General features: G+C 41.4%; 1 protein-coding gene across 6 annotated transcripts in view; it reads left to right on the forward strand.

Moving 5' to 3' along the window:
* The window catches only part of GRIA4 (glutamate ionotropic receptor AMPA type subunit 4), a 238,583-nt gene that overhangs the window by 164,067 nt on the left and 62,437 nt on the right, over nucleotides 1-12,079 (forward strand). For 5 of the 6 annotated variants that reach the window (XM_026860541.1, XM_026860550.1, XM_026860559.1 and 2 more), the window contains 2 exons: nucleotides 835-939; nucleotides 9,041-9,151. In XM_026860541.1, coding sequence (XP_026716342.1) covers nucleotides 835-939; nucleotides 9,041-9,151 — 216 coding nt within the window. Of the gene's footprint in view, nucleotides 1-834; nucleotides 940-9,040; nucleotides 9,152-10,440; nucleotides 10,891-12,079 lie in introns of those variants that run through there. The other variant, XM_026860578.1, reaches the window with a different exon arrangement.

Raw genomic sequence — 12,079 nt, forward strand, 5'->3', positions numbered from 1 at the left:
CAGATCTCTAACAATTGTGAGAAGCATGAAGTCAGGCTTCTGTGTTAAGGTGGACAGTGTGAGCCTTCAAATCTGGCCGAAGAGGTTTGCATAGCTGGATCCTGATACAATCAAAGCCAGCAGCAGTACGTCCGTGGCTTCTTTGGGATGAGGACCATAGTCTGCGTATACTTCATTGAGGCAGTAAAGTGCTGAAACTAAAAAAAAAAAAAAAGAGTTTTGGTTTCAGCTAAGACACAGGTGGTGGAAAACTGCCACAGCCAATTTTACGGCTTTACATCTATCCTTCACTCTGAGGCTTTGAAAACACTCTCTTCAAGCCCTATGCATGTCACCCATCTTCTGTGGTAGTAAATTACTTTGCTGGGGCCAAGATTGTTGTCAAGTTTACCTTGATGAGCAATATATACTAAATTTATACATTTAATCTACCAGAGTGTAAGCTAAAAAGATATATGAGCTCAGGTTGAACATCCTTTAGGTTTATTTCATGTGATCCAAAATATTCTGCAGCAGTGATGAGAGTGATAAAAAATGTACTTCTCTTTAGGACCTGCAGCTGGAAAGTCAGGCTGCACAGCATGAAAGAAGAGAAGGTCCACTGTGTGTCTTTGTTAGGCCTTAGATACTGGCATACCTAAACCTGTTTTGAGCATGGTTTGACAGGAAAAAGGAATACAAAGCCAATTTTTTGCTTTATAATGCCTGTCTATCCTACTGTAGTGTTGTTATAGTAATTTAAGGACATAGCCAGAGTAACTTCCACCGCTCCGTGACATTTGGAATAAAGAATATAAGACTGGATCCTAATGACACTTACTCTTCCATTTGTAGGTTCGAATACAAGGATTGACAGGAAATGTTCAGTTTGATCACTATGGTCGCAGAGTCAACTACACCATGGATGTCTTTGAGCTGAAGAACACGGGCCCTCGGAAGGTATGTGCTGACAGTGTTTACTATCCTGATATCACATAAATGAGTTATGTAGGATGAACTGATTATGCAAACTTACATTAAACTGGACTCTGTGTAGTTTAAAAAAGATAATATCTTGAATGCACGGATATTTCTGGGGGAAGCAGATTTAAATTGCATTTTCTACTAGATACTATTATTCAGTGCAATAAACTGGGAAACACAAAAATAAGTGTGCATCTTGGAGAGGTGAGATGTCAGTGAGTCAAGCATACTAATGAAAACCAGCTGGATGGCATGTTGATATACTGATGGGTTATGGAAAATGGTCAGAATTCTGAATAGTTGATATTTCTTGTATCTTAGCCAAGATTTCTATCTTGCAAATTACTGGTATTTTTAGGCAGGGTCATTTGTACATTCTGTGTAAACATGAATCATAGGCTGTAACTAACATAGGGCTTTTAAGGGGAAAAGGAGAGCAGAGAGGAGGAAAGGAGAATGCCATGAATACTTGTATTTTCTGAAATTAATTGCAGTATCTAATGCTGTGTGCTTGATTGGTTGCTTGTAAACAACTTAGGCAAATGCACATCTATATATGTCTAAGCAGATCCTTCATGTCTGAATGCTTATAGCTTATCACTCATCTCAATCACTTTGAAAAGATAGCCTGGGTACTTTATTAACCCTTTCTCTTCTGTGCTGAAACTTGACCAGTTTTCATAGTATAAACCAAATAAAGACCAGAAAACGTACTCAGGCTCAAGGATTTTATTTCCTTTGGAGGCACTGTGGCCCATTTTGTTTGTGAGGTCACCAGAACAAGGAAAAAGTGAGAAGCTGATAGTGAGTAGGAGAATCATGGCTGCTTGAGTAGGGCCAAGCAATCAGAATTGAATTAAATAGTCCTCTGCTGTCGGGCCAGAGATAGCAAGCCCAGTACATAGTACTCCAGGTGAACCATGTGTCCCCCAAGACAGTTACATACTAGAGTGATGAGGAGGCGGTGTTCCACTACAGACCCAGAGCAGAATTACACACTGGGATGAACAAATTGCTGGTACATCACAGCATAGAGCTTTAGACCAAAGCAAAGTATGTGCCTGTGTATGAGACGTATTGGTGCAATTGCCGTTTCGAAGTATGACAGATGGCTGAAGAATAAATTGGGAAAGGTGAGTCTGTCTTCCTTCTCTCTTGGGAAGTCCAGTGTCTCCTGCCAGGCAATGTGTCTGACCTTGCTGCCACTCCTGCTCCCCTCCTGGCTCCCTGCTGCACTGTCGGCCATATGGAGGATGTACAGGTAGCTGGGGTGCATCAAAGGCAAGTGATGAAATATGACCTTTCCATCCCCAGTTCTCAATTGTACAGGAGGGAAGCCAAGGTGGAAAAGATGTGGTTAATTAGGTCACAACTTCAGGAATTCATTAGGGAATTTGCTTTCCAGCAAACTGTCAAAAGTGGCCTGTTGTTCCTGTTTCAACATTTGTCACCTGTTTTGGGAGAGGTGTCTGGATGACACCACTGCAGGGATGTCCCCACCCTCTCTTGCCTGCAGTTTAAGGGGAGGGTGGCTGCAAATAGAGGAGCTATGTCTGTGCTGTGCTGGAGTCCCAAGGTGCTTTTCTTACCTTGTCGGGCATGTTTCTGCCACTTTTAAGCCATTACCCGTCTTTGATATAACAAGCCATAGCATCTTTGACATATCTGGCTACTCACAAGAATTTATTTCTCATGTATTACACAGTATTTTATATGTGATCATTGGACCAATTCTATGTTCCAGACTGACAAATCCTATATAATACGTGAGAAATGGCTATACATAATTGAACTAAGAGGCCTTCACTTTTAATGTCTTCTTTTCAAGTCCTACATAACATGACTTACGACTCACCCAGCAATGTCTTTTCAGAACTAGCCTTTCCAGTCAGAGTAATGTATGCCTCTAATCTTTAGAAAAGTGATTTTCGTTGCCCACACCTATAAGGATGTGAACAGAGCATTGCAAAATGGCACAGCTAATCAGAGTCAGACTTCAATATAGTTTAGTAAAATGGGAAACAACAGCGAGTGCTCATATTAGTTTCATTTATGCCGCCTTTCTTACACAGTTCTTGTTTGCAGAACAGTAACAAAATGGGATGGTGAGGGGAAAGGGTATGAGGAGAAGGATCACAGAGATGTAGTGGGTTGGCTTCTGTGAACTGGAGTGTTGCAGTGGAGGGATACAGGGTCTTTCTGAGGGACAGGCAGAGAAGATGAGAGGGGGAGTTGCCCTTTATGTAAGAGAGCCGCTGGAGTGCATGGAGCTCTGCCTGGGACTGGATAAGGAGCCAGCTGAGAGTTTATGGGTTGGGTTTAAAGACAGGACAGGTCAAGGTGACGTTATAGTGGGTGTCTGTTCTAGGCCAACTGACCAGGAAGAACAAGTGGATGAGGGCCTCTACTAACAGATAGGAGAAGCCTCATATTCACCAGTCCTGGTTGTCACAGGGGACTTTAAGCAACCCAATATCTGCTGATGGGACAACACAGCAGGACGTAAGCAATCCAGGAGGTTCTTGGAGTCCATTGGCAACAACTTATTCCTCCAAGGGATTGAGATGACAATGAGGAAGGGTGCTCTGCTAGACCTCTTACTTAGCAGTAAGGAGGGACTTATTGGGGATGTGAAGCTCAAAGGCAGCATTAGCTGCAGTGAGCATGAGATGGTGGCATTCAGGAGCCTAAGAGCAGAGAGGAGGGTGAAAAGCAAGATCATGCTTGAGGAGAACAGACTTTGGCATCTTCAAAGATCTGCTTGGAAGATAAGGGGTAGGGAGGCCTAAGAGAGATTTTTAATATTCAAGGATCACCTCCTCCAAGCTCAAGAGAGTTCCATCCTAATGAATAAGAAGTCAGGGAAAAATGTCAGGAGACCTGCATGGATAAACAAAGATCTCCTAGCCAAACTCAAGCACAAAAAGGAGGGTTATAGAGGGTTGAAGCAAGGATGAGTAACCTGAGAGGAATACAAAAAACATTGAGCATCCAAGGACAGAGTTAGGAAAATTAAAACCCAGATGGAATTGAATCTGACCAGGGATATCGAAGACAACAAGAAGGGCTTCTATATGTACACAGGTGGCCAGAGGATGACTAGGAAAAATGTGGGCCCTTTGCTCAATGAGACAGGAAACCTGACTATACAGAACATGGAAGAGGCTGAGGTACTGAATGCCTTCTTTGTCTCAGTCTTTACTAGCAAGACCAGCCTTCAGAAATCCCAGGTCCCAGAGGCAAGGGAGAAAGTCTGGAGGATGACAGATGTACCCTTGGTGGAAGAGGATCAGGTCAGGGAATACTTAAGCAAACAGGACATACATCGGTCCCTGGCCCTTTGGGATGCACCAAGCCCATGGGATGCACCCACAAGTGATGAGAGAGCTCGCAGATGTCATTGCAAGGACACTCTCAATAATCTTTGATTGATCATGGTGGCTGGGAGACATTCCCAAAGAGTGTAGGAGAGCAAATGTCACTTCTCTCTTCAAGAATAACAAGAAGGGGAAACCAGGGAACTACACCTTGATCCCTGAAAGGTGATGGAGCATCTTGGAAACCATTTCCAGACACATTAAGGACAAGAAAATCATCATGAGTAGCCAGCATGACTGACTTCTCCAAGGGGAAGTCATGCTTGATCAAATCGATAAACTTCTAGAATGGAGTGACTGGCCTAGTAGTGTAGGGGAGAGCTGTGGATATTGTCTACCAGGACTTCACTAAGGCCTTTGACACTTTCTCCTGCAAGATTTTCCTATAAAATCTATTGGTGTATGGGCTGGAAAAGCAAACAGATAGAAACCTGGCTGAAGGGCCAGGCCCAGGGTGTGCTGATCAGTGGTCTGAAGTCTATCTGGAGGCCAGTAAGTAGTGAAGTACCCCAGGGGTCAAAACTGGGTCCAGTCCCATTTAGCCTGTTCATTAATGATCTGGATCTGGGGCAGAGTGTGCCACCAGCAAGTTTGCTGATGACACCAAACTGGGAGGAGGGGCTGATATGCCAGGGGATTGTGCTGACAGGCTGGAGAAATGGGCCAACAGGAACCTCATGCAGTTCAGCAAGGAGAGGTGCAAATTCCTGCCTCTGGGAAGGAGCAATCCCAGGATCCAGTATATGCTGAGGGCCACCTAGCTGGAAGACAGCTTGGCAGAAAAGACACTGGGGGTCCTGGTGGACACCAGGTAGAACATGTGCCCGTAATGTGCCCTTGCAACAAAGGCTAATGGTATCCTGGGCTGCATTAGACGGAGTATTGGCAGCAAGTTGAGGGAGATGATCCTTAGAGGGAGGTGATCCTTACCCTCTACTTAGCACTGGTGAGGTCACACCTGGAGTACTATGTCCAGTTCTGGGCTCCTCAGTACAAGAGAGACATGGACATGCTGGAGAGAATCCAGTGAAGGGCCACAAATAGGATTAAGGGTCTGGAGTACCTCTTCTATGAGAAAAGGCTGAGAGAGCTGGGACTGTTCAGCCTGGAGAAGAGAAGGCTCAAGAGGGATCTTACCCATGTGTACATATATCTGAAGGGAGAGTGAAAGAAGGTTGTTAAGCCAGGTTAATTTCATTGGTGCCCAGGAACAGGAGCAGAGGCAGTGAGCACGAAGTGACCCACGGGAGGTTCCCTCTGAAGATCAGGAGACACATTTTTACTGTGAGGGTGACCAAGCGCTGGCACAGATTGCCTGAGAGGTGGTGGAACCTCCATCCTTGGAGATATTCAGAAGCCATGTGGACACAGCCCTGGGCACCTGACTCTAGGTTGAGCAGGAGGGTTGGGCCAAATGGCCTCCAGAGGTTCCTTCCCACCTCAGTCATGCTGTGATGCTGTTATTCACCATTCATCATGTCACCAGGATTAAAAAAAAAAAAAAAAAAAAAAGGGGGGGGGGAAGTAAACAAAACATATACATGTACATGCATAAGACAGTCTAAGATTTGGCTCCTAAATTCTAACTTGGTCAACTAACATGAAAATTATTTAAAAATTTGCATATTTGGTTGCTCTTACTGACTTGGGGCTTCAGCAGGAGTACTTCAGCGGTTGCTATAGGGCATACAGGCCTTCAGAAATGACACCATTCATTCAAAAGCCAAACTGTTGTGATAAACTTAGTTTGAGGCAGATATTTTTGCAATGTTGGTTCCTAAGAGACAAATCCGGCCTTTGTTTAGGTGGATGCAACTGGTATAAAGTCTAATTGCAGTCCAGATAGAATCATGTAATTTAATAGCTGAATTCGATCCTATCCTTTGAGAAGTGTTTTTTTCCTTGGGGATTTGAGTTATTTATAAGAAAGCATATTGTTTTTTAGTGCTCTCACAGTGACTGTGAATTTATAAACTTATAGAAGTGTCATGATGTATCTTATATATTTATTCAGTAATCCAGTTCCAGAGTTACTTTAGCACAGGTTCGAGATGCATGCGCACAAGCTCACACCCATGCACACAAGCTAAAATCTCTTTTAAAAATGCCTGCCATTCCTCAAATCCTCCCTCACCTCTGTCTGCATTTTTGTATGGTATTTACTTGTATAACATGGTGCATCATTCATCTTCTGCTTTCCTTCTGAACTTTCCAGTAGTGAGGAATTGCACAATGAAAAACAATCAGTCACTATTATAATGAGCTTCGCAAATTGCCAGGTTTTGGTGTACACGTCCTAACTTTATCTGATCACAGTTTTTGACAAGAATTTGACATTTTCAGTTATCAATTGTATCTGTGACTCTATGGTTGTCTGGGTGAAAAAGAATATGTGCTAGCAGAAAACCTCCCTCTCCTGTATCAGCAATGCTGAAGCTTCCCATTAACTTCAGACACCTAAATCACAGCTCCAGTGCTATCATAGCAGTTACAAAGAGAAAAGGAACAGTCCAACTAAATACACCAGAAGTTGTGCATAGGAAAAGAAAAAAAAAAAAAGATCACTCATACTCACTCATCTAATTATTTCATGTATTTGTAATTCTCTATGTTGAGTGTGTCTGCACACTACTCTAGGGACTGCTAAAATTAATTGCCTCTCCATAATTTTCTTTCGGAAAGGAAATTAATGAAATAGTAAAAGTAAAAATCAAGAGGAAGATTGGCTTTTTTAAGAATATACTGACTGATCCCCAGGTGCTTCTGAAAAGTGAGCTGTGCCAGCTTGAATTGCATCTTTTTGATAGGAACCTTTTAAAATCACTGCCACTGTCTGCACTTTCCCTGGGAAAAAAGATTAGTCTCTTAATTCATTAGGTTCTCAGCAACCTGAAGAGCCCCTTTAGGTGGGATTATAGCACTGTTCTACTGACATGTTTGTGTTGTCTGACATGGAGCTGAGTACTGTCAGCAGTGAGTCAGAGGAATAGGCACTGAGCCACCTTGTCGTAGGGTCCGCAGACAACCATGAGCTAACTGCAGAAAAGAGAATGACACAAAGGGGAAAAGGGAGGATGTTTGCTAGTGAGCCAGAGGTTAGATGTGAGAGAGCAGTTTCACCTAAGGTACCTGAGTCTGTCATGCTGAAATGGCGGGTGAGAAGGTGGAATCAGACATCTTCAAGTAAGAATGAGACAAAGTACCACTGTCATGAACCACTTGCTATTTCACAGACATCTGTCTTGTACTGGGGACATCATGCATGCAGCATCCCCAGGAAGACCTTTCCTTCCTAACATCACCCAGGACAACATTAAGTGATTGGGAGGAATTCTACATCCAGAAGTGCCACTTGCTGATATAGATGCTAAACACGGCATCACCACATGGAGTGAGATGAGTGTCCAGTAAGATTCTGACTGGGCAGGATTTACAAAAGCAGTGAAGTATTTTAGGTCTTATATGTACTTTTGACTACCCAAAGACATATTACATAGCCTGTGGGGAATTTGGAGGGGTATGTGGGGATTTTTAAGTGTTCATTGAGCAGCTCCTAAAAGCATCAATAAAAGTTTGAGGGGGGATCTCCTTTTCTCAGGCTGCCTTCATTCCATCTGGTTTTACGGCAAGCACTGCACCGCTGGGTCCTCACAGGAAAGGATGTTGACTCATCTTGTGCCCAGCAGCACCACTGCCAATGCACAGGGCACAGCTGCAGGCTGTACTGAATACCGGAGGTGTGCACTGCAAAGAGTGATGTCTGTATGTAAAGGAAGGCTTCAGATTGCAGGCATACCATTTTTAACTTTTTTTTTTTTTTTTTTTTCTCCATGGGAATGCGAGAACAAGTGATAATCTAGACCTGGCTCTAGAGTAAGTTCATCCATCACCAGTAATGAGCAAAGACAGCTGTTTCACCTTAAAGCTGCTCTGGGAAGGGTTGTGGTAACCTAAATTCAGCCAGGGAGAGGAAAGCCTGATTTTTTCCCCTCCCTGTAGGCACTTGCCAGAGATACTTGTAGAGTCAAGTCACTCTCACCATTCTTTAGAGTCAGTGAGGAAAGCAAGCAGTTTTCTGCGGAGGGGTGCTTATTCTACATGAGCTGAGTTTGGTAGTGCTTGTCTGTCCAGTGAGTGGAGCTTTAATAACAGGGCTAAATAACAGGACTAAATATAGGTGCTAAAGGTCAGTGCCAGCAGTTAGGTGGAACGAGCCTGGTGTAAGTCCCGGGGTTGGGGTCTCTTAGGAGGCCCACAGGGCAGCAGGGAATTGAGATCAGCCATTGAATTACAAAGCTGCCATCCAGTTATCTTTCACTGATCCATCTAAGACCAGAAGATCTGGAGGAGTAGTGAATGAAAATTTTTTTGTGGAGAGCAAAAATTCTTACATCTCATTTATGCCCCAGGAAGGCTTCAAACTATTGAAAATGGCATTTAACTGGTGCCTCTGGTCAAAGTAGCTCAGATCATTCAGGAACAGCTGAGTGGCAGCTCAGAGTCCACGCAGCAGTGGTGCAAGGTGATAAACCCAGAGTGTTAAGATACATACCACTGTGCACCTGTCCGTGAGCATGACAGCACTTCCCTTGGTACAAAATTATCTTTGGATCGCTCTGTTGTTCTTATAACCATTTATATTTGTAATTATACAGAATGTAGACTTTTCTACTGTAAATTATATACATTTTGTTTTGCAGGTTGGATACTGGAATGACATGGATAAATTAGTTTTGATTCAGCATGAACCTACACTTGGAAATGACACTTCAGCCATTGAGAATAGAACAGTAGTTGTCACTACAATTTTGGTAAGGTGTTCCTTTTTTTAATGCTTACACTGGTGTGTGACACCATCTCATTTCTAGTTATGGTCCAATTTAGTCTGCCAGTTCCTAGGTTAGTGGGGGGGTGAGAACCATATATCTTAATTATCGTGACATGTCTGTAACAGAGTTTTTTTGGTACACATTTAATAGAATCATTTACTTGAAATCAGGTTTTTAAATTTTAGTTGTAATTTTTTTTTTCTTTATTCAGTTGTTTCGATTTTTTACTAAAGCAAGTCCTAGAAATAGAAGTGAATTCTTTCAACCTCTAATTGATAAATCTTGACTCACAAGAAACTGGAAGAAAGAAAAACCCAAAACCTCTGAATTTAACAGAGGTATAAAATTAGCTGTCTGTAATGACAGTGTCCCTTTTTGTTGATACTTTATAAATTCAAAGTTGACATTATCAAGAGCTAAAATTCTATATAGTTCAGTCAGCCAATGAGACCTGGATTATCTACTTCCAATTGTGAATGAACTTGAATTTAGTAGATGCATTTGAACATATTTCTTAATATGTTATTCAGCATTTCAGTAAAGTTTCCATTTTAATAAAATCTAGATAGATTTGGTGTTTGATCTGCCAGTGTTACTGGTGTTTTTAAAGAGTGGTTGCAAAGGAGAATGCAGTTGCTTCATTCATTTACATTTTTAATACATATTTTTTCAAAACCATAGATTCTTACAAATCTGTATTTTAAACAAAATATTTAACAATTTTCCCTCTGAAGTCAGACATGCCCTTTTAAGCTGATGTTTGTCAAGCCAACTAGCAAAGGGTGACCTTTACCTGACCGCTTTTAAGATTTTACATCTCAGTTCACTGCCCTTTTCACCTACTTCATTTAGACAAGACATTTTAACCCTTTAGAATAAACTGTGTCTTAAATGGGAAGGAATATGTGTTGTTAAACAATAATTTTTCTAATTTAATACAGAGTTGAAAATAATGCAAAGGAAAGTGACCTTTTCTTACTCAAAAATGCAGTTAGTTACCACATTTCCAGCAGTGTGTATTCACATCTATACATTAAGTATGTCTTAATAATCTCCTGTTGAAGATTATCATTCCAGGATTCAAACCAGCCAAACTACTATGCAGGAATTCAGAATGTAACTCCTAACCAAACTGTGTAACTTTTTATTTTGTTTTATTTTTTTGCATGGGACATTTAAAATATATGTATCTTTTTCCTAAAAAAAAAAAAAATAAATAAAGACGGTGATGGAAAAAAAAATATACTTCAGTACAGTCCTCCTCTTTTCAGCCTCTGATGAAGAATCCTATTTTAAGAAATTGATCAAGGAAGAAAAGAGTCCCAAGATGCTGCGAACATTCCTAACTAAGGCTCAAGTATTAACCACCAGTCTAGTAGCATTGAGCTAATTTTTCCATATGGATTACTGTTCCTCTGACTGGATGACCAGGCACTGAACCACCAAGAAAAGTTCTGTGACTAATCTGAAATGTCTAGAACAGATGACGTTAACCTTCAACTTTGCCAAGCTGAGAAGAGAACGATGTGAATAACAAGCTTTCAGTCGAAATTTTCCTCTCAGACCAATCCTGATATCTTTGACTGAAGCTACTATACATGAATACTGTAATTTCTATAAATAGCTCCAAGTTTAGGAGAAGCAAGTAAAATTAATAATGAAAAGTAACAGAAAAGGTTCCTGTTTGACAGAAAGGAAAGAAAAGAAAGAAAGAAAAAAAAAAAAAAAATGATGTGCATAATAAATGTTATCTTCAGAACTTTTCCAGTCCCTGTATTGAAAGGACTGGTGGGATCATTTTCAAAACCAAAAAGCTGAATTAATATTCCAAAACATGCCCTGTGTTTATGCAGCATGTCATTTTGGGATAAATGCAGTTATTTGAAAGGAGGACTGCTTCTTGGCCAAAAGTGTCCCCTTTCAGTGTTTCAAAATCACAGTGCAAGAGAAATATATCAGAATTTGGTTTGAATAAGAATATATGGTGAATTCTGCCTTATCATGCCCATCTCCCATTGACTCCACTGGGAGCTGCACACATGATGCTGAAGGCAGGTTAGAACCATGATTCTTAATATTGGCCTGACAGGGCAATGCATTTAACATCCACAAGCATGTGATCACACACACAAAGAAAAGATATATTTAACTAGAAGAACTTTCAACTTTTCATAATACTGTTATTTTGCTCTTCTCTGTATTATAGTCATGTTGCAAATGCCAGACAGACTTTTTCACCTCTTCTTTCCCCTCTTCATTTTGAAGAGAAGTTGAACCGTTGTAGATGACACGTATAATTTTGGTTGCATGCATATTTTCCACATTGAACTGAAAAGCTTCTGCAATCAATGCTGTCAGGCTTTTCAGTCTTCAAAGACAGGTGTTGTGGCAGCGTAAGAAAAGTTCACAAGTTTTCAGCATGGCTCGCTTTAATTTTTGCTTGAAGCCAAATAGCACAAGTTGATTTGCCCTCTGTTTCTTCAATTTTTATGCATCTAAGCTTACTTCGCTGTAATGTGGCTGTATGGCTATTGCATAGAAGGTGCATTATAACAAATTAGCTCTGCACTCAAAGAACTTAGTACAGTGTTTTCTACTTGGCAAAATGTTACGTACATTTGTAATGTAGTGAGAGCACATAGAAGTTATTTTATAGTTTTGATTTAGTGCATAGACATCAACCTATCTCTAATTAGTCCTGTGGTGAAGGAACACCCCAGAGAGAGGTGGCAGCAGGAGCAGCTGATGCATTTTACTCCACTAGTTGCTGTGCAGCCCTGATTTTTATGGTTCCTGGGAGAGACCTATGTCCTGCACCTCATGTGTTGCACAACCTCCTACACATCTGGCCCCATGAAAAAGACAGGTTTTCTACTTGTGTGCAGAAGCATTCGCTCCGGGGGGGGGGGG

This window comes from Athene cunicularia (genome assembly GCF_003259725.1).
Source record: "Athene cunicularia isolate RWA chromosome 1 unlocalized genomic scaffold, athCun1 chr1_part1, whole genome shotgun sequence".
NCBI classification, from domain to species: domain Eukaryota; kingdom Metazoa; phylum Chordata; class Aves; order Strigiformes; family Strigidae; genus Athene; species Athene cunicularia.